This window comes from Corvus cornix, chromosome 3, assembly GCF_000738735.6.
Source record: "Corvus cornix cornix isolate S_Up_H32 chromosome 3, ASM73873v5, whole genome shotgun sequence".
In the NCBI taxonomy this organism is placed as follows: domain Eukaryota; kingdom Metazoa; phylum Chordata; class Aves; order Passeriformes; family Corvidae; genus Corvus; species Corvus cornix.
In genome coordinates, this window is record NC_047056.1 from 67,973,878 (window position 1) to 67,996,689 (window position 22,812).

General features: G+C 38.4%; 1 protein-coding gene and 1 long non-coding RNA gene across 3 annotated transcripts in view; one reads left to right on the forward strand and one right to left on the reverse strand.

Moving 5' to 3' along the window:
* LAMA4 (laminin subunit alpha 4) overlaps nt 1-22,812 on the forward strand; it is a 100,146-nt gene that overhangs the window by 50,375 nt on the left and 26,959 nt on the right. For both annotated transcript variants that reach the window (XM_010402732.4, XM_010402740.4), the window contains exons 9-21: nt 837-948; nt 2,979-3,146; nt 3,880-4,073; nt 5,973-6,089; nt 7,729-7,877; nt 9,839-9,980; nt 11,012-11,108; nt 11,886-12,002; nt 12,630-12,815; nt 17,755-17,894; nt 19,071-19,244; nt 20,264-20,406; nt 20,738-20,900. In XM_010402732.4, the coding sequence (XP_010401034.2) occupies nt 837-948; nt 2,979-3,146; nt 3,880-4,073; nt 5,973-6,089; nt 7,729-7,877; nt 9,839-9,980; nt 11,012-11,108; nt 11,886-12,002; nt 12,630-12,815; nt 17,755-17,894; nt 19,071-19,244; nt 20,264-20,406; nt 20,738-20,900 (1,902 nt within the window). The remainder of the gene's footprint in view (nt 1-836; nt 949-2,978; nt 3,147-3,879; nt 4,074-5,972; nt 6,090-7,728; nt 7,878-9,838; nt 9,981-11,011; nt 11,109-11,885; nt 12,003-12,629; nt 12,816-17,754; nt 17,895-19,070; nt 19,245-20,263; nt 20,407-20,737; nt 20,901-22,812) is intronic.
* LOC109145384 lies at nt 4,420-19,095 on the reverse strand. The gene is made up of 3 exons (XR_002046742.2): nt 19,012-19,095; nt 6,841-8,131; nt 4,420-5,707 (listed from the first exon to the last, which is right to left on the reverse strand). It is a non-coding gene; the product is annotated as an uncharacterized LOC109145384 (long non-coding RNA).

Here is a 22,812-nt window from a genome sequence, read left to right on the forward strand (position 1 = left end):
ATGTGCACATCCCCACATCTCAGAGGTGCAGATTCTGATCTAAACCACAAAGGCAGGGTGAGTGTACCAACTGTAGGCAAATCTTCCTGCTAAATATAATTCCTGTAACTACCTGTAACTCCCCACATCTGCATGGGGTGAGTTTTGAGTAAAACAGCATGTAGCTTGATCCTGAATATTTGGAAGATGGGAACAAGAAACCTTTCTACTAACTCTTACACTTGGTTTATCACTCTACTAACCCTTACATTTGTTTTACCAGTATGCCCATCCCTTTTAGTGGTGCTACCCACCCTGGCCCTGCCTTCAAATGCCACCTGGGGCTTCCACAAACTCTAAGTAAGGGAACACAATGCAGAGTGCAGCCTCCAACACAATGTAGTACAGGACTGTGTCTGTGCTTTTCAGAGTATTTTCAAGCCTTGAGCTTTTTCCTATTTTTAACAAGTTGCAGAGCTGGGGACCTCATTTGAGGGCGACACAGATCTGAAAATGGTTGGGAGCTTGACACCTTTTGCTTTGTTCTATTTGCTTCCTCAGGAAATGCCATACCCAGCAAAACGAGCCAGCCCCACTGAATGTACAACTGTAGATAATTTATGAAAATTTGATTGCAGGAGATGATGGATAAATATGGGACAGATTTTAATCTCTCACTCTGCAATTCTGAAAACACCGACAAGACGGATCTTTACTTTCAACGCCTTTAAATACCACTTTATATGATAAAAAGGATTTTCACGTGCTCATCAGGAGAAAGCAAAGTGTGTGTTTATACTGCTCATCCTCACATCTGAAAAGAAATCTAATGTTTACCTCTCATGGTTTATTCATAGGGGAATGAAGCATCCAGCAAAGGCCAACTGGTACAGAAGGAAACCACGGAGATCAACAACCGTGCTTCTCAGCTTGTGCAGCAGCTCAATAATATAAGAGATAACATTGAAGGTAAATAGATTCATTTCTGGTTCATCTCAGTGTCAAGAATGTATTAATGAAACCTTCATGTGTTAATGGATCATCAAGAATTTTTACTGTCCTATAAATCAAAGGAAAATCTTTTGATATATAGGGCAGCATGTAATTTATGGCAACAGTGAACACCTTCTCAAGCACAACTGCACTTAAAAAAGATTTCCTACTCAGAGATAATCATCTTCATCTGGAATATCTATGACATACCATTATCATCCCGAAATATAAAAGTGAGATTAAACCAATTGCAGCCTCTTCTACAGTACCTGCAGAAAGCAATGACACCCCAAATCAATGTACTCAAAAACATCCCTGTGCCCTGTACACCTGTGGCAGAAAAGCCTCCATTCTGCTGCAGAACACACTGGTTTCCCCCAGTCTTCAGCAAAGTCAACAGTATGCAAAAGCTGTGTATGGCACCAGAACAGAAATGCTGACTGGTAGTTGATGTTAAATAGCCCTTTTCCAATGGAAATATTTGATTAATAGACCTCAGTAGTTCTATCTTGGCAGTTATTGCAAGCGATGTGGAAACTTGTGTAAGGAAGAGCGGTTACATATCAACTGTTATCTTTGCTTATCCTTATCTCCACAGGTGCTCCATTGCTTTATCTCAGGAAACATGGTTAATATGTCCCATCTCACAAAGGAGGCAGGCTAAGACCAGACTCACAGGATGTTACATTTGTACTGTCTTTTTACACATGGGATGCTAAAAAATCTTTGATGGTCTGGCCATCCATCACATTTTATTTCTAAAATTATTGAGTAAAAGAGTCAGCATGAGACTCCTTTTAAGTCACTAACAATCATGGTTGATGTCTGTGGATCATCATTTTGTACCATTAATTGGTTTGGAGCAGGACAGGAACCACATAAGGCAGATATGCATCTAATTTGGCACACAAATAGCACAATCAGGTTAAGCTGTTATAGAAGAAGTAACATCCATAGCTGTGAATAAAGACAGTGAAAGCAGCTGGAAACAAGTAGGTGAAAATTATTTCCACCATGTTCAAAATTGTTCTTTTACAGAGGCATCACCCCTGTAAAAGCCATCCACTCTTTACTGAAGAGAAGGTGTACATGCACACACACACACACGCCAACATAAGGAAAAAGAAATCCATGGAGCCCTGGTCGTGATCAGTTACTGCTCAGTATGAGCCTTTAAAGCTTCACTAATGAGCTCAGAGCCCAGCAAGAGCAGGCATACAGAGACTCTCTGCCAAAGGATCAGTGGTGCCACAATTACACATCTATTTTTTATAAAAATCTTCCAGAAGAATAGTGCCGGTTTTGCCAGCTTTGGTTATCCACAAAAGTAGTGACAAGCACTAGCCAAAGGCACACACATCACAGGGCATAAAAGGGGAGGTGATTGGTATTCAAGGCCAGGGAGTGAGAAGTGAGTAAACTTTGTAATGATTACACTGGGAATGGGTAAACTCAATTTCAGCTGCAGGGATACAACAATGTTTTTTGAACTGAGACCAAAACCTTGAAATAGTATCTATCTCCAAACCAGCTAGACAGTATCAGGCCAGGAGCCATATGTTACCTCCTTAGGGTGCCTCAAACTTCTGCAGATGGAAAATGAGGTTATTTCAGTCTCCTTAGCATTGTTATTATTTAACAAACAGCAGCACTTAAAAACCATGATCCTAGATGAAACCCCAGCCTGCTACATGCCACAGAACCTAAAATAAAATTATTATTCGCAGCCTATAAGAAATGTCAAGCCAAATAATGCACACAACCCATGTCTTCTTAATCCCATCCTCTTCTGATGAGACCTCCACATATGCCAGAAAGTGTGATTTATTTACAGGTTTAATTATAAGATTGGATTAAACATAATAATTATCTACTATGGAGTTGAAGATAATTAAGACTTCCTTTTGCCATCAGTATTATCACTAATCACAAAAGTAAAAGCAGTCCACGGTGTTTATTTCTCTGTAGTCATACTGAATCGACCATCTGTTCCCTTTTCCCCCTAGAAATCAGCAGCAAGTCAAAATACTATGCAATTCAACAAGAGCTGAGTCCTGAAGAAATTGCCCAGAAGTGGAGTGTGGCTGAGGAGATGCTGAAGGAGATCAAACAACGAAAGCCTTTCACTAATCAGAGGCAACTTGCAGACGAGGAGGAAAATGCAGCAGAGGAGTGTGAGTTTTAAGTCAACTTTCAGCCACGTGTTGATGCTCAGCTGGCAGGTTATGGGCAGCTCTGGGTGTACTGCTGAGCCCCTGGGGAGGACCAGCAGGCACTTGGCAAGCACCAGCCGGTGTGCTGGAGATGCTGCTGCTTCCAAATTCCTGCTCCAAGTCCGTGCTGGTGCTTGGTGCTCCCCATGGCAGAATGGGGAGAAAAAGGTCTGTGTGTCTGTGTGTGCCTGTGCACTGCAGCACCTCAACAATAGCTGCTTAGGAAGTTTCATGGCAGGGCTGGAATTGCTCATGTGAACATCTTCCCCCCTGCTAGCTCGGCTATGGGGACAGCAAACACCAGCAGACAAACTGCTGGTATGGGAAAGAGTAGCAGCCTAATTGTCACAGCTTAGTCAACATGAGTCAGAACATGAGGCATAAGGACTGTCTTCTCCAGAACAGGCTGCCAATGAAAAACAAATGAAAAGCAGGGAAAGACAGATCTAGTTTCTTTTAATAAAATATATTTCAGAGGGGGAATTAATAGGATTAAAATGAAATAATAAAATAAGAAGTATCTTTCCTTCTCAAATGAGGAGGGAAAATTAAAATCTAGGTATACGATCTCTCAAGTGAGCTTTACAAAATGTGTTTTACTGTTGCCTGAGTAACAGCTACAGAAATTGCTGTATAGGTAAGTTTTGTCAGAAATCCAAGCTTTGGATTTATTGGCCTCTTATTTTTCTCCCAGTGCTACAGCAAATTGAAGCATTTCACGAGAAGTACAATGACACCAGATCCCTGGTAACTGATGTGCTGGAGCAGCTCAGCGAACAGGATGTGAAGCTGTCAGACCTGGAGGAGGCATTAGACGAGGCACTTGACCATGTTAAACAAACAGAGGATATAAATAGGGAAAACACAGCCAGGCTCCAAAGGCAGGAGGTACTGTGCACTACATTTATCGTAAGCACTGACTGTGAACACTCCATCTCTGCCATTGCTTAAACTGTAGATTGCACACAATTTAGATTCAGGAACCACCACACCAAAAAAGAATTTCTTGGATCACTCAGCAGGATGAGTTTGACTCTTCAGTTCTAAGAAACAACATGTGGAAGTGCAAGGTACTATTACCTATTTGTGGAGTGACAATGAATGAGAAGTTTCGGCATGTCATGCCTCATCAGACCAAGGAAGAGGTGGATACCTATGCCTAGACTAGCAAGGCATGTTGCAGTAAAACCCAAGAAGCTTGAAATTTCATGTAGCATGGCTGCTATAACTATTGTGGTGGGATTGTTTCATCCTATTATATACTGACTTACAATGTGGGAGGGCCTCACAAAACTAATTATATTCTAAGAAAACAATTACTTATAAAGATTCTGCACTGCATTTGTGTCCTGGGCTGAGTTCACTCATACTGTCTGATCCAAACTTTCTCTGAACCACTTTAAACAAAATGCATCCCCATTTTTTCAGGAGTAGACAGTTGTCCTTGAATCTTCAAGCACAAATCCATTGTCTAACCACTCCACAATAGATACCTTGAAATTGGGTTTCCTACTTGCTAGGTGAACTTGCTAGCCTAGCGATAAGGTTGCACCAGTTTTCTCCTGTGCCCTGTTCAAATGAATAGATTCAGAATTTTGAACAAAGTAACCACTCTAGAGGAGACCTCAGAGGTGACCTGTCCCCTATAGCATGGAAGTGGGGCACCTTTGCCTGTAAGGGGTGGCATTAGGTTCAAATCCACATGCCTGATGAGAAAACTGAATTTTCAGGTTTCATATCCCAGAAGAGTACCCAACCCATCAGCCAAACAAAAGAAACTATTTTTTCTCTTCACAGCAGTTCTGTGACTCTTTCCCTGTTTTCTTAAGTTTCTTTGAAGGAGCGCAAAACCAGAATATCCCACCTAAAACTTTTCATTTCTTTTTTCAGCAGGGAATAAAATTACAAAGAGAAAAATTTGGGGCCATTTGAAGCAAATTGTTTTCATTTCAATGGCTGAAATTGTTTGGATTCTGGAGGAGAGGGTGTTAGTGAGCAATTTTGTGATTTGAAGAATGGTCTTGCAAATTCAGGCCAACCTCTGCGTTTCATAGCATCAGTGGCTGAGTTTTGAGTCCTTGAAATTTGCAGTGCTAGAAGTTCATGCTGATGTGGAAGATCTAAGAATCCAACAGAGAGATCAGGCATGCTCCTCTAGGGAATCCTTTCCCAAGAACTTGAGATCCTCAAGTACAAAGCCTCTTCTGTTGTTCCATTGTTCCATAATTACAGCGCCAAGCTGCAGCTTGTCTCACAGTTATGGAGCAAAGCCTGAAGTGTATAGTTGCATTTGTTCACTGTTTTTAACCATTTGGATTTCCATTATTCCTCACAATAGAGGCAGATGCTGTACAAAAGAGATTGTTCACATTGGCTTTGCTACTGACAAGGAAAAGAGATCTGTGTACTGTAGATTTTAAAAATCTCCAGAAAAATATAATCTCCAGATGACTATGAAAAATCCATGTTTAATTTGTCTCTGCTGTGGACTGAATAGTGCTTCATTCCAATAGCTTCTTATGCTGTAATATAAAATTAAATTAATAATTTTTTTTTAATCATCCAACATTTCTTTTACCAAAACAAAAACAAAAAAATGCAAAGAATTCACATCATAATATGTAGCAATTAGACATGTCTGGGAAAATCAGACTTCAGGTATGTCTAAAATCCATTTAGTTCACCTTTTGAATTTACTTTAGCAAATTTAACAAAACTGAAAACACTGTATTTTATCAAAGCACAAATAGTATTGGATGTGATTTATATTTCAAGCTTTCTTTTTAGAAACAACATGAGAACATAAAAGAGCAAATAGATGAAGTGAACAGCATTCTGCTCAGTGCCACAACCATTTTGGAAGGACCACAAAAGGTCAACTCTGAGTTAAGCGAAGTAATAAAGGTAGGTGCCTCAGTGGCTTGTTTAAATTATACATCCTGATTTTTTGAAGTCATGTGTTTAGATCACTAACAGAAAAACTCTCCTTCTTTATACTGCTTCAGTGAAATACTAGTTCATATTCCCTGAAAAAGTAAATGGTTTCTTGGATGAAAAGCTCTGTAACTACAATTTACTGCCTAAAAAAAATAATTCTATTATAAGGACACCTTACTGTAGGCAAAGCTTAATGAAAGATTTTGCGGTAGAGTTCTCAATTATTTCATTACAAGCAGCTGCCAAAACATGTTCTGGTAAAACGCTGCATTTTATGCTAACTTCCTTTTCTAGTGCCTACAAGTGAACACAGAAGAATACTAAAGATCCCAGATATCAGCATTAAAACCAGGCACCATGTCAAACATATGTGAACAGATTGTTGTATAGAAATCCTTTTCTGGAACTGTAGACCACTATCCAGTGTTTTGAATCAGACATGGTGCTGGAGGAAATTTTTAGAAATTTTAGGGGTTTGGTTTTTCTATGAAAAGATGAAGAAAATAAAACAGGGATTTTGCTAACTAAAATATTTAGCAAAGCTGCTTTCTTTATTTATGCTTTATTTTAAAATTTTGAAATAATGGAAGAAAAAATGAAAATTTCCATAAGGATTCATTTTGGTCACAGTTGCCCACTTCTTGACATAAAAGCAAATGTCAGAAGTCATTAATTGTTCTTTGAAAAAGGAATTCGACAAAACAGAAAGACAGCTTACTTTGTAACCATCCCCATGATCAAGCAGTATGCTGGGGCTTTTCTCTGGTGTTTTGTGCAACACCAATTGCTGCCGTTTATGATTTCGGGTTCCCCACTGCTGTGACTTAGTTCACACATGGAGAATGTTCACACTGCAGGGAAGGAAGTACTATGCAAACATCACACATTGTCCATCCTCATCAGCAATAAGTATTTTCACATTTTGCTCATTCATCCTTTTTCCCTCCCTCCATTTCATCCTCTTTCTTGTACTTTGAAATACAAGATTTACATTAATAATATACATAAAATATACATACATTATAATCACATTTTACCACATTTATAATCTTCAAACACATCAGCAAGCTTGTGTACTGGAGAGAAGGTGAATGCAGGTCCATTTTGTCTTCCCCCAAGTATTTCATGTAAGGAAGAAACATGGCTAAGGCAAAGGGATACTATTTCTCCTTGCCAATACGTACACATAGGTAGTATTTAGGTGGACTGATTTACAAATCAGACTAATCCAAGATTAGCATGAGGGATCTCTTTGTGCAAGGAGGCAGAAAGGGGACTTCACTCTGAAAGACTTGTCATTGGCACAAGACATAAAGTAAGGCTTTTATCATCTTTCTTTTTTATTTTATGCATTTCTCTCTAACACTTTCTTAAGTGATTTCTGGACTTTTTGTTGATTTTTATCTTCCTGCATGTGTCTTTCCATGTGGGCATTCACCATCAGATCTTTACTCTTTTTCTCTTAAAAATGTAAAATAAAACAACTATAACAGAAATAAAGGATCATTATAATAATATAAAGGGTAAAATAAAACTTAATAATCAAAATACAGACTTGATTTTTTGCAATCTTCATCTTCTTTCCTTCCTCCCCTGCTTTGTTCAGAATGCATCAGGGTTCTACGCAGAAATAGATGGAGCAAAAAAGGAATTGCAAGAAAAAATAGCCAATCTGTCCCTGTTTGATGATGATTTGGTAGAAAAAGCTATGAATCATGCACACGACCTAAGAAGACTTGCTGATGAGCTGGACGGGTAAAATTTAACTTCAGCAGACTCTGTTCATACAAGTGCCACTTGCTGAACAGCTTGAAAAGACGAGCAGGAACACAGCGATGATAAATAGGCAGCAAACAAATCAGTATTAAGTCAGGTATAGAAGGACTTGTCATGGTCCAGAGAGAACAGCTGAAGTTGAGCTAAGAAAAATCTATGAAACTTTTTAAAGAACAAACATATCATGTTTGCATGACTTTCTCTGTAGTCTAACTGGGCTTGCTCTCCTCTTCCTATAGCAAAAGAATAGGAAAGATAGATTAGTGAAAATTAAAACAATACAGGCAAGATTAAATGGGGTTTGCAGAAACTGCTCACGTCAGTAAGTTCAGCCACATTAGAAAATGTTAGCATTACAGGGGACAAAATGAGCTTTGAGAGAATTTTATTCCAAGAACACTTTTACAGATGGAGTAGTTCTGGTGCTCAATAGGTTGTGTCCCAATGAAACTGGCTCACAATAACATCAAAAACTTATTGCAAGTTTTCTATTTTGCTGGAAGATACTAAATGCATCAACATTGCACCAATTTACTAAAAAGTAACTTCTAGATAAATTTAATGATTTTATTTGCAATTGGGACTATCCATGGAAAAATCACTGCTGTAAATGAATTCTTAAATAAAATATGTCACCAAATTCTACCTTAAGTAACATCATGGGCATATGCTTTTGGAAGATAAGCTTAAAACTACTCTTCAAGTATATTATCTAAATACCAGTTGTTTCTTAATATTCGTATGCCCTAAATAGGAGATTAAAATGGAGGAAAAAAAATAACAGATGGTTTTCTTTTATGCAGTTGTATAAAGGTGACATCTGAAACTGTTCTATAATGCCACACAAACCACAGAAACATAAAAACCAAACAATATGTTCTGTCTGAGATCAGCTAACTGGGGGCAGCAGACTAACTTGAAAAAAAATAGCCCATATGGCTTGCCTTCCTCCCTTACCAAAATAATTTAAAAATTATTACCAAGTCCAACACATTAGGAATTTCACAAAAAGCAAACAAAAGTAATTACAAAATATCCAGATGGAAATGTGCTGACTCTGTATTTGTTGAGAAGACTGTCCTGCAGTGAGACTTTAATCCTTTGAAACATTTAGCCTGTCTTCAAAACATCTTGGTTTTATAAGTTTGCTTTATTAGCCTGTTAGGCTTTTAGGTGATAGAGTTTATTGTTTTACCTTAGGGGCATTTAGCAGAAAAGTCTTGCAATAATGCTGAATCTGGAAATTAAATTATCCCTCAGTGTGCAAACACTTTGAAGTGAATGCACACATGTGCAAATATATCTATATTTAGAATCTATATCTAACATATACTTTGAAATCTGCTTATCACCAGAACATTAAAAAATAGTATTTATTCAAAATTGTTAACAGATGAATGTTGAGCCCTGAACCATCTTCTATTTGGAATCTCCCCTGAAGACCAATTATCATCTAATAAGCAGATCAAAACCGTGCCATCAAAGGTTTCTTTTGGTTTTTAAATCCAACTTCTTGCAAAGTTTCATGACTAAGGGTAGTTCTTCATCTGATTCTCCCCCTTTTTCCTCCTACCTTTGGAAAATATAAACAGTTCAGTGACACAGCTATCCTGGTCACATAGGTCTTTCCATTCATGGATAGGAATTATTCCTGAAGAAGGTTATCCTGTTAATTTATGGAACATCTAATCTAGATTTTAAAAAAAGGTAAAAGCTCAGTAGTCATTTGTTGCTGCTCACACAAATGTTAAGGGCAAAATTCTCAGATTTAAATGACTGGGAAGTGCCTTCTATCCACACAGTTTTCACCTGCTTCAGATTGGTCAAACACAATGAAGAGAATACCACTTAGGTCAAGTACATTTATGTGTGTGATTATGTAGCCAGAAACTACAGTGTTTCAGTTTGGTTTCTTTCACCTTTTGCTCTCTTTTTAACAGGAATTTGTATGGTGTTGATTCAAACGGTTTGGTACAAAGGGCAATCAATGCTTCAAATGCGTATGAAAACATTGCTGATTATATCGAAGAAGCCAATAAAGTTGCATTGCTGGCACTGAACACAACAAACCGGGTCAAGGATGTAAGTAATATTCATAATATCAGCTTTTAGTTTACAATGCTTCAGGGATTTCAGGCAACTAAATGTAAAGAAAAAACTAATTTAGGTTAATTAGCAGCAATGAACTTCTCACTGCATATTTTTTCCTTTATTCTTTCCTGAATTAAATCCCATATAGTTAACTATTCTTCCAGTCTGAAGTCCCCTGGTATTTGAAAAGACACAAGAGGTTCTTCTGTCCCTATCCCATAGGGTGATGCTGCTCTGTGTTGTCACTCACATTGAGACGTTTCTGTGAAATTGCAAACTCCCTACTCTTGTAGGAACCTGAGATGGCATTTAGTGTTGAGTCCTCCTGCTTCACTCAGTGCCATGTGGCAGGAAAGATGGTCAAGATATCACTACTTCTCATAGCAAACCAGGCTGAAATGGGACAAAGCCCACTCATAAAATCAGCGTAAGGATAAGGATGCTAATTTTTTCTCTGGCCTTACTGTTCTAAAATACTTTACACGTATTTTTTGTATGCCTATAGTTACCAATCTGTATACGTGCTATTCACCAGCAACTTATTAGTGGGATAGCAAGAGGACTTGGGTAGATTAAAGGGGTCTGAACCCCACAGGGCTGTGGGATTTCAAGTCCAGCCCTCTGTTGACTGCAAGACAGCTCCCCATGAAGTGAAAGCATTCACCACCTATCTGAGATGACAGTAGAAATGAACAGTCACAGTACCTAAATAACATGCAGCATTCAGTCACATTGACTAAACTGGAGCTGATAAATTAAGAGGATTATCTCTATCTTTGTTACTCAGTGGTGTTGATTGGAAAACCATACATTTCTTTAACTTTCTTAAAACAGAAAGTTTTGCTTTTCAGACTTTTTTTCCAATCCAACTTCCAATCTTAAATGTTAAAAAAGCAAATGAAGCTGCAGTGACTTTGCAGTTGCATTTATATGCAGGTAAAAGGTAGTCCACAATTAAACACAATAAAGCAGAATGTTTGATAAACATTACTCTGACTTTCTCTTTTGGAACATGCTTGTAGGCTGCAGTTGGAATTGATACTCAGGTCGTTTACCATAAAGGTAAAAGTGAAGAACTTCTCATCCGAGCCATGCAGCTACAACGGACAGCACATGACAGTAAATATACATCCTTTCTACTTTCCAATTCAGCTTATAGCCATGCACATTGAAATAAATTTCAAAAGCACATCACTAAGCAGAACTACTGCTGTAACAGAATAGGTTATTGATTGAATTTACCACACAAAGCTCTTGAAACAGCCATTAGCACAGTTTGAGTAGCTCATGTTTTGTCATCCTGCTAGATACTGATAGTTTATTTCATTCATGAAAAGTCCATTTCAGATACAACTACTGCTTAAATATGTGACCCTGCAAAATGTTGCTCACTAATAAATATACTCAATTAAGTAGTAAAATTAAAATCAAATCACAGCAGTTTAAATGTTCAGAAAGCTGGATTTCACCAGTGGAGGATAATAATAAATGTTAAAGCATTTTGGCCTTTCTTCACTATAAATGAAAGAAAGCTCTAGAATTACAAATTACCTTTCAAAGTTTTCAGGGCATTTTGAGTTCCTTAAAACTTTTCCTGTGTGCTAGTTGCAGCTATTCTCAGCACTTCTGGTAAAACAAGGAGAAAGTGTACTGACTGAAATACAGCTCTCCAGGTTTTTGTAAGACACCCTGTGGTAAGCAGGGGTGCTGCAGGGCTGCTTTTTTCTTTAGATTTTGTAAAGTCAAGAGTGCAAGTACATCCTAAATTAAAAGAGACCACGGTATCCTGTCTATGGTATGTTAAATGCCTAACAACATACATCCCCAGGATTGAATTTACCTTTTCAGAAGCCACTTTGACGTCCCTCAGCTGTACCTCCCCTTTTCTCCCCACAGGTAGTGGTTACACCATTGCAGACACCAGCTGGCAAGTCAATGGCACTTTTGCCAGAATGAGTGCCCTGCGGAGCCAACTGATGAGAGCCATTGCAAAAATGCAATCAGCAGAGACAGGTTGGAAGAGGAACTTCATCTTTATGATGCTTTATCTTCATACATTCAAGAGCATGATTTATCTTTGATTATGGATATAAAGTTGCTATTAAGAGTTCAGCACTATGGACACTTAAAAGAATTTGACTGAAACTACTAAACCTAGAGAGCAAATATCCTGCTTTAGCACTTTCATAATGAAATTAAATGTTTTGCCACTGAAATTATTAACATTTTTCTTGAACCTTGTGCTGGTTTTGGCTGGGGTAGAGTTTATTTTCTTCCCAGTGGCTAGTATGGGGCTGTGTTTTGGATTTGTGTTGAACATGCAGTTGATAATACAGAGATGTTTCTGTTACTGCTGAGCAGGATTTACACAGAGCCAAGGCCTTTTCAGCTTTTCATACTGCCACTCCAGTGAGGAGACTGGGGATGCATGGGAAGTTAGGAAGAAGTACAGCCAGGACAGCTGACCCCAACTGTCCGAAAGGATATTCCATTCCATATGACATCATGCTCAGTGTATATAAACTGGAGGGAAGAAGGGAAAAAGGAGGGGGAAGATGGAGAGCAGGGAGGGATGGGACACACAACACGCTTGACAATTTGCAGGAGTTAATTTCTTATCATTCCCTATTTATTCTGCAGCTGAGGCCAGAGAGCGTTTGGAGCAAGCTCAGATGAAGACTGCAGAGGCTGTAGGTGCTACCACGACAGTAACGCAGGCTACAACCCCCATGGATGAGAACGTGAGGTTGTGGTCCCAAAACCTGCAAGACTTTCAGCACAATTCAGAGGCATATGATAGTGCTGTGCATTCAGCTGGGGATGCAGGTATGGTGACCTGAATTTTGCCATTCCTTAGCGTTAGTAAATCAGAGAATCATAGCAACATCATGTTGTATGAATTGTTTACATTGCATATTCATTGCATATAATCGTCTAGCTTTTTACCTCTATGAAAAATTTCAAAAATTAGCTGTTGTCTAGAGTCTTGACTAAATTTTAAAACCACTGCATACTCAGGCATTTCCAAAAATTACTTAAACACTTAAGTGCTGAAGCATTACTGACTTCGAATTCATTTTTATCAGGGTACGAAGGTCACACTGAATGGTAAACAGCTTGTTTAAACACTTCTGGCTATTATGATTGGTGATTTAGTTTTGGGGTTTTTTTGGTTTTTGACATTGAGAGGCATTTGAAAACAGAGCCCTTTTGTCCTCAGTAATACAAACATGGAGGAGAAATGGTCCCTCACTTGATGATCTTGTAGTCTAAACAAAGGGGTCAAAGAGGATTAAGGAGGAAATAAAATATTTAAGCAGGGTGATTTCTGGAGAAGCTTGTAAACATCACACTAATTCCACTTTTATTGTTGGAAACACTGGAAACATCAGAAAACTTATTATGAAAATTTTCAGGTAAGTTAAAGACAAAAGAAAAGCTAAGGCAGGATACAAAATTGAAATGAAGATGATAGGCAAGAGTAGAAAAAGAAGCGGGAAGATGAAGCTGAAATGAAGTGACTGTAGAAAGAAGGAAAAGAACAACTGGGGAAGAAAAGAACCAATCTGGAAATGAAAATATATTGAATAAAAAATTGATTACAGCATCACTATTTATTGCTCCATGTATTCTTGACTCTGCTCAGGAGGCTCACTAATCCTAAGGTATTTATGGCTAGGGAGGTTGGAAATCTAGAAAAAGTAACTTCCTTCACACGTTTGATGATACCATCACCTGCAAACCTGTTCAGTGATGTCTTGCCTCGTAAAAGTGCCTCAGAGAAAGTCCATAACTCCACTGACTCTGTCTCCAGAAAGTCTGAATCTCAGATCTACTACCCTAAATCCCTTCTCCTTCTGTCAGAAAGTTTGCAACTCAAGTGTCATTTTACAGTAAATGGTGTTATGAGTACCAAACCCAACATTGCTTCTAGTGTTCCAAAGTCACAGTCTTCCCTCTCAGCTGGGGAATCCCAAGAGTCATGTTATTTTCAGAATTCCATTATCAATAAGACACTTACCCTAGTATTTTTGGTTAAGTGCGTGCTCCCAAGAACTAGAATAGAAGTGGTTCCCTTCACAAGAAGAAATTCCATGCTATTCAACATCCCAATTTCTGGGTCCGGAAGAAACTCAGATTTTTCTGAGCTTTTCATCAAAAGGGAACAGTGAACCTCTCCCTCTGGGAATGGTGAGCTCACTCTTAGTCACTGCACAGAGCTCCATAAGAGTATAGTTAATACAACAGCACTTGTATTGCATTACATTGCTGTAAAATATTTTTGATCACCACAGGTACAATTTGGGCTATGGGCTCTAATTCCCATGTAAAATAATGTAAATGTGGATATGATTGGCCTCCCAGGAGTGAATGGTATGATGAAAAACATCCAAGAGAAACAGTGTGCTATAGCTTACACGTGGAGGTTCTTGTTTTAATTCACCTTTACACTTGATTTACATTTAACATTTACCAGTGACAGCTTAGTAGATGGAGCAGCAACACAGACTGCACTCGGCTCTTCATGCTCAAAATACCAGCAGACATTCAGGATTCAAAGAAATCTGCTCATACTAGCTGTTGTACTGGAAGAAATATTTCCAGCAGCATTTGAGGTGCTCTGTAAGTGTGAATAGAGTTTAAATGGCCCAGGTCTCCCTTGGTATTGTTCCCAAAAAGGAACAAGAAGAGCTCCTGTGAGATGTGCCTGGAAAAAATGTCTTCTCTGTGACAGGGGGTTTGCAGGTAGGGAGTCACCTTGAAAATACTGTGTTCATATCCAAATGTCTGGAGGGGCTGCTGACCACAAACTAACTGTTGGAGAGATGCTAATGTGCAACCTACAGCAAAGTGTGCCCTACTACATTTGTGGAGGAAGCTTTCCTGTGGCATTTTTTTCTGAAGGCATTTGATTCGTTTGTTTTAAGGTATGATGAGGGGTTTTTTGCCAGAAAGATGAGGTGGGAATAGCTGAGAAGAGAGATCAGTGCTACACAGGAGGCTGGCACAGGTAGTGCTCCAGACAGATGTGACTGTGATTCACAGCCCAGGAACACAGATGTAAACATGCCAGGCACGGTGGAGTGTTCCCACATCAGCTGTGTATTCTGCCAGGACAGGTTGACCTGACAGGAAGAATGTCCACCAAAGTCCAAAGGAAAGTCACAACAAATGTTCAGACAAGTGCCTGGAACACCAAAACACCTGATCTTCATGCCAATAACACTACCAGAGCAGCTGAAGCCTCTAAGCTGGCATGTCTGCACTGCCCTTGAATAAAGCTTGCACTTGGTGTTCGGAAGGGTGAGAGCATGTCTTGGCTGTGCAGTTTGTCTGAGAACAGCCCATGTTGCCATTGTGCAGGGAACTGGTGAGCCTCAGCAGAGAGGGTGACACTTTGGGAAGGAAAACATGGAAGGGGAAAGTGTCTGGAAGGTTATAGTCAAGGTATTTCCTCCTTACAGTTTCCCTTCTTTTTTATGTTTTATCACTGGATAGGAATAGCTTTCCTTTCCATTCTCACCTTCATCCCAAAGACTAAAATCAAAATCAATATTCTTCTGTGTTGAAGAATGCCATATAAAGGACAAGGAAAAGAGATTTATAATGAGATTTCACAATAGTTCTGGTAGTTATAGATGTTATTTTTGTGTTTTCATGTTATAGTAGCATTTCAAGTTTAATAAATCAAGTTTCAAACAGAAAACCCAGGTTTTAAGATATCAAATCAAATACAATTCCAATTCAGTTGCAGATTATTTTTTTTAAGTGGTTGAAATTTACTAAATCATCTTCTGAGCTTGCAGTATTCTTGCCTTAAAAAATGGAAAAAGGTAAAGAAAACTTCCTATAAGTTGACTGGGGTTTTGTTGGGGTTTTTTAAGTAGAAAATTTAATGCATTCTGGAAACACCATTTTACCCAAAATTTACTATAATTCTTTGACAAGTCACTAAAATAATGATATTTTAATGTACAGTAAGCTTTATACAGAACAGTTGATTACTAACTCCCAGCACATAAGGCCTTTCAGGACTAATTGGAGAGTTTAAGTTCTGTATGGACCACTCCTAGACTGAACTTGGAAAGTAAAATACAAATGAAAACAGCCAAGCAGAGACAGGACAGGACTGGCAAGCACAGATCTTTCACTCTATCCAAAAACAAGCACACTTGTAGGACTCCATGCGGTCTTCTCATACTCTGGGTTGATATGAATGAGGCCGAGAGCTGCTTCAGTCTTTACTCAACAGAGACTGGAAGCACAGAAAAGTGATTGCTCCTCCCTTCCTGCTTTCTATACAGTCTCCTATATCTGATGATTAGCCCCTTTACCTGCCTCTCTGCAGTCTTCATCCGGGAATGTTCAAGGCCAGGTTGGGTGGGGGGCCCTCAGCAATGTGGTCCAGTGGAAGGTGCCCCTGCCCACAGCAGGGGGGTTGGAACTAGGTGATCTTTAAGATCCCTTCCAACACAAGCCATTCTAAGATTCTCAGAGAAAGGTAAAAATATGATGGGAAGAACACAAGAGCAGGTGGATGTAAGTTGACAATGCCTAAAGTATAACTGCAAACCCTACAAATCTGGTCTTAACTTTTATAGTGAATCCATGTCATTAAAAATTAACTGGGAATGCTGGATCTTTCTTATATGCATGTAGCTTGCAGCTAAAATCGCATTTCATTATATTCAGCTACTTGTACCTACATTTAATTAAAGATGAAAAATGATGTGATGTGTAAACATCCTTCAAAGGGCAACATGTCATTGGAATCTGATGTGATGAAATTGGATTATAATTAAGGGTAGTTATTTTTCTTTCTTGATAATTTTTCTGCTTATCTTTCTGGGAAAGGACTTCTCTCACATTGAACACAACAGAGCCCCTGCATTTCCCTTTGCTAACAATGACACTTGCACATGTACCACCAGAAGGCACAGCAGCAAAAGACCAAAGGTCCAGGACTCTAATTCATGACCCCTGGCAGATGCAGGCAGGAAAGCTGACGAGGTTACCAACCACAAGGGCTGGGGCAGGTACTAAGCACAGTTTAGGTACACACACATCATCATCATCATCATCATCATCATCATCATCATCATCGAACACCTATTGTTGTACACTACGGGCCTGTTACCACAGCATGAAAGTGGCAGTGTTTCTGACATGAGAGTGGACTGTGAGCCACAAGCAAACACATCTCCTCTGCAGCCTCTGCTGCTATCTGGGTGATGACCTCTGAGAGACACTCACAGCTGAAAGCTGAGGAAAATAACCTATACATCTCCCCTACAGTGAATTTGAAGAGCTCATGAACCATAATTCTTAGATGCAGTTCCAGGTCAGCCACAGATACCCAGTGAGATGCTGAACAAACAATCCTTCTGCTTCAGTTGCCATATCTGTAAAATTAGGCTTAACATTTATTTGTCTTGAAGGAAGATTAAAAGGTTAAAACTATTAATGTTTGCAGAGCTCCTTGAGGAAAATATTACAAAGATAACACACCAGAGTATTACCTATGAGTCCTAAGTAAACAGTCTCCTTTGTGCAAACTTATTTCCAAAAACTTTAGCAATACTAGATTGTTAGAAATCACTACCATTTCTGAATTCACTGCCTCTCACACATCATAGTTACAACTTGTTTGGAAAGCAGAAGGGGACAGGTGAGTTAACCTAAGAGGATAGGGTGGGATTTTCCTGGTGCAAAACCAGTGTTTCAAGGAGGAAAATAAAAGCTGTGTCTTCTTTTTTAACTGCAGTGAAGAAACTTACAGAAGTTTTCCCTCAACTCCTGGACAAACTGCGCAGAGTAGAACAGAAGGCACCAGCAAACAATATTTCTTCCAGCATTCAGCGGATCAGAGAGTTAATTGCTCAAACCAGGAGTGTAGCAAGCAAGGTAAAACTTTTGGATGGGATTTTTGGTTACTAGTACTAATGATCAAATCTTACTATAACCTCCATTTTGTTGGGCTATGCTAGAAGCCCAAACCTGGACATTGTCACCTCTCCAAAACTGGATGAACAAAGCACCATGGAGGTCATTGAAACCTTTACAGGTACTATTTGCAAGCAGGCAATGTTATCATAGTATTCATGGTAGACTACTGTTACTGCAGTAGCAACTTGATAATAAAGATTTGGGCACAATGTGTAAGATGGCCAAAACAACAAAACCTAATTACCTACAATTTGTAGGCAAATTAATTACAGCAATTTAATGTAAGCTTTTCTGAGCTTACATTACAATTTTACTTTACAATTTCTTTCGAATTAATTTTCTGCAGGGTAAGAGAATCTTTGGCTTACACATATTTAATAGAGAAAAAAACACTTTCATTACCATACATAAATAATGAGTGTGTTTTCTATGACAAAAAAAAACAAGGTCAAAAATTAAAACAGAATATTTGAATTCATTCAGAGAAATAAAAATTTAAGTGCATTATTGTATGTTCACAGTGCTGGAATATAACTTAGAAAAGGAAAAATCCATTCGTTTGTAGAGCTTGACTGTCCTTTAAAATGTATTTTGTGATTCAGGTACACTGTGTTTAAGCTTGAAAACATTGCATCAGTTATGTTGAAAGCATTTTGAACTAAAATGAACAGTTTTACAATTTTATTAACATCTCATAAATATCACTGTAGATTCAGTGTTATAACAGGATTACTCATGAAGAGAAAATGGTCATACTACTTCCAAAGCAAAGAAATAAATTATGGGCAGAAGTTTTATAGCTGTGTAAGAATTTCATTATGTGCCATATACGATTATGTAGCCCTGATTCAACTAAGCACACATCTATCTCCCTCTGAAATGCAATTTATTTTATGAATATGCTTAAGCAGAGTTAATTAGGACCTTTAATTAATTTTAAAATTAATTGCTTCCATATTCTTTACAGTATCTTCCAGAAAATATTGTTACAAACATACAATTTTACATGCCAATAGGTGCCAACTCCACTCTTGCAGTAAGCAAGACTGCTGGCTCAGTATTGTTACCCACTTACCTTAAGTAATGACTCCAGGCAACAAAAATGTGTCTCATCCTCTACATTTGCAACTGCAGGTCCAAGTTTCCATGATGTTTGAAGGCCAATCAGCTGTTGAAGTCAATCCAAAGATCAACGTGGAAGAACTGAAATCTTTCACTTCCATGAGCTTGTACATAAAGCTTCACAAAGACAACCCACAACTGGCAGCATCACCAGACAGATTCATTTTGTACCTTGGAAACAAAAATGTAAGAGAACAACCCAGTTTATTTTTATACATCTATTAAAAAAAAAAACTGAAAGAGGTTTGAAATTTATTTGCCCTCAGGTTTTCCTCTCACTGTTTCTTCATGTTTCAAAACTAGAGGTGTCTACTATAGGACCATCATTGATTTTGTAACAAGCAAAGAGCAAGGGTTCCTGAGACCCCTTTCCTTGAGACTTGTCAGCCCAAACAATGAGGCATTCTCTCTAAAAAGCAAATTGGAGTGCCTCGAGTGTACTGCTTTGATTGTCACTGCTGCAAGCCACACTTGCTATCTCCTCTGCCACTACCAAGGTGCTCTGAAGCAGTTAATGTCACCTGCCTGGCTTCTGTGAGATACGCTTTAATCAGTTTATGCTGCTGACAGTGTCAATTCCAAATCTCTGAGGTCACAGGCCCACAAGATAAGCAGGCTTCTTTATCTGTGGTTTGTGCTGCTGTTGTACACTCTGTTGATCACTACTTTGAAATAGCTATTCTTTAAACTGTGGTTCTGAAAAGAAAAAAATCACAACTCACAAGCCAGGTGTCATCGTGGCAGTCTATTACTTGGGAAGGTAAAGAGTCAGGCTTTCATTTTTAAGCTTTTCTAAAAAGAATGTCTACTGAATATGAATCAAATTAAATCCCTCCTGGCAGAATATTTAATTGCAGCATAATACCCAGGCTTTAGACTATTTCCTGCATATGGTACTGCACACTAAACAGTGATGAACAGCTTCCCATTGAACATGACTAATTCATGGTCAGCAGAGATCTCATGACCTTGAATTTACCTCAGTCAAAAGGGATATAAAGTAAAATATCAGAGACTTTTTTTCTGTACAGTTTTATGTGGTGAAAGCAACCAGTTAGAGAATTAAGTTTTTGCTTCTATTTAAATAGCTTTTAGTAATATTTAAAGGTGTCATTCAGTTGATCAAAGCTCACACTTTACTAATGTTCTGCATTAAATCTCTTTCAGTGTTGTATCTCTAATGTCCCTCTCCATTTGTGTTTTAGGCAAAACATTATATTGGTCTTGCAATTAAAAATGACAACCTTGTGTACATTTATAATCTGGGGGGCCAAGATGTGGAGATACCTCTGGATGCCAAGCCAGTCAGCACCTGGCCTTCCTACTTCAGCATCATCAAAATTGAGAGGTAAAGTGATAACATGTATTTCCCCAAAATCAAACAGTTAATAGGAAAAATCAAGCAGAAAAGGCTGTGTCAGAATTGCCCATCAGGAATTTTCAGTGCCTGGTTCTACTCCTGCTGAAATAAATGGAAATTCTCTCTGCTTTTGAAGAGCTGAGACCCAAGGGGCCACAAGGAGGAAGGAATAGTGTCTGTGGTCCCTCCCTTTTTTTCCCTCCTGATTACTAGTCTTTTATAAAGGAAATAAAAACCCTTCCTGGAGTTGGAGGCCTGCTTGTTCTTTTGTACGTCTTGCCAACACTAAATTCTTTTCTTTTACAATTCTCTTCTGCAGGATTGGAAGACACGGCAAAATGTTTTTAACTGTGCCCAGTCTTAGCAGCACAGCTGAAGAAAAATTTATCAAAAAGGGTGAGGTCCTTGGTCCTGGCTCCCTTCTTAATTTGGAACCTGCAAATTCTGTTTTCTATGTTGGTGGAGTGCCTCCAGACTTCAAGGTTGGTCAGATAAATATTCTCTACTCAAAACTAAATAGTGCAAACTAATCTTGCTGGGCTTCCATTTAATCACAGAAATGGTAGATAAACTCCTTATTTAGTCATTTATCATCTTAGGACTCCATCTTTTAGCCATGGCAAAGAAGTTTTCCCTAGCATATTTTGTCATACAGTAAGATGATCAGGTTTCAAGTTTCATGAAAAGTAAGAGAAGGAAGGCTTGCTAGTTAAGTAGCATGCATAAACAAAGGCCGATTAGTCCAACTAAACAAAGCTTGCAGGCTGCCAGTATTTTTCAGTGCTAATGAGTTCTTGGTACTTAGAATTTCTCTTTTACAACCATCACAAAAATGAATAGTAACGTATTGTTAATTTTAGGATCTTGTGGGAAACTAGCAACACAGTCATTTGTTTGAATTTAAATTATCACTGGTTGGAATCCAGCCTTATAACAGCATGAAAAATTGCCTGTGCAAAATATGAAGACCTGTGTGAGACAGTTGCTTCAGTCTAGATCCTAACAGTCAGCATGAATTAGCTCCTCACTTACCTGCTTCTGTGAACATACCAGTTCCTCTTTTGGGATTTAAAAATCAGTATCAATGATCTTGGCTGTGAAAATTGCATGGCTGAATAAAAACATACCTAAGAAGACTTTGGAGAATGCTAAATTCTTTAAGCTAACTGTAGCAGGTGCTAAAAATATCCAAATACTGATGCACAAGAAGCTCTCCCAAAAACATAAAAACAAAGAGTAACTCAATACACTCATGCATTCCTGAGCTTTGTATTTTTGTGACTACTAGATTTATGCCACAGTCTGAATTTTAGATTACTGAGCTCTGGGTGCAAACTGCCTGGGAATAGGGCTGAAGACTGAATAACAGTTGCATACACACACACACACACACACACACACACACACGAAAAGTCATCCAGCAAATGAACCCTCCAGGTTTGTTCCAGAGTAGAGCAGAGGAAAAAGAAAATAGGAGAGTGAAGGAAAATGGGAAGGGAAATAGGAAGAAAGAATTCAGGGTATTATTTGATAAGTATATGCACCCCTTCCACCTTAGAAAAGGACACCTTCACATTTATTAATGTGGAGTCTGATTTGTCAAAAGCTTTTTGCTTCCCTGTTACATTCTTTGCAAATATGAAATGCACCATTTAATCACTAGAATTCTCATGCTTAACATAATTTAAAAGAATAGTAGAAGAAACAAAGGAAAAAAGAAAACATGATCATTTACCAAATGTATCTGTGCTGCAGATAAGAATGCAATTTTCTTTTACAGCTACTTATATTCTGCATTGCTGTATTACCATTACTACTATATCATAAGAAAATGGAAATAACGAGAAGATGAAGAAAAGCTACTCACAGTGATCAAACTCTGAAGTACAAGAGGTGTTATTATTATTATCACACCTGTTCCACAGGGCAGAATATTTTAATATAAAAAGAATGGTCTGGGTCTGCCAGCTTTATTCTTTTGTATTTTTCCCCTCACCAGTGTGGCTATTTAAATTCGTTTTGCAGTGACCTTTGTTAAAAGAAGAAGTTTCTACATCCTGCTAACTGTTCAAAATAATACCTACTGAGGATTACCCACTGGCACAGATTTTGAATCCCAGTCTCCTGGGTTTAAAGAGCTCTCTCATTTCTCTCTCTTTAATTATGGTATGAAGTCATTTTTCTGGCCATGAAGGATATCTATACATTAGATATGAAATATCTACTGAGAGATATGCATTCAGTAAGCTCTGTTATTAGTCAAATCTTAGTCTTTTTCCCCGTTTCCAAGCATGCTCCCTCGTGTAGTCAAAACTACAAAAGAAGTTTTTGTTTGCAGCTGCCTCACCTGGCCTGATTTTCTCACTGTGAGACAAAATGATGTGCTCCCTATTC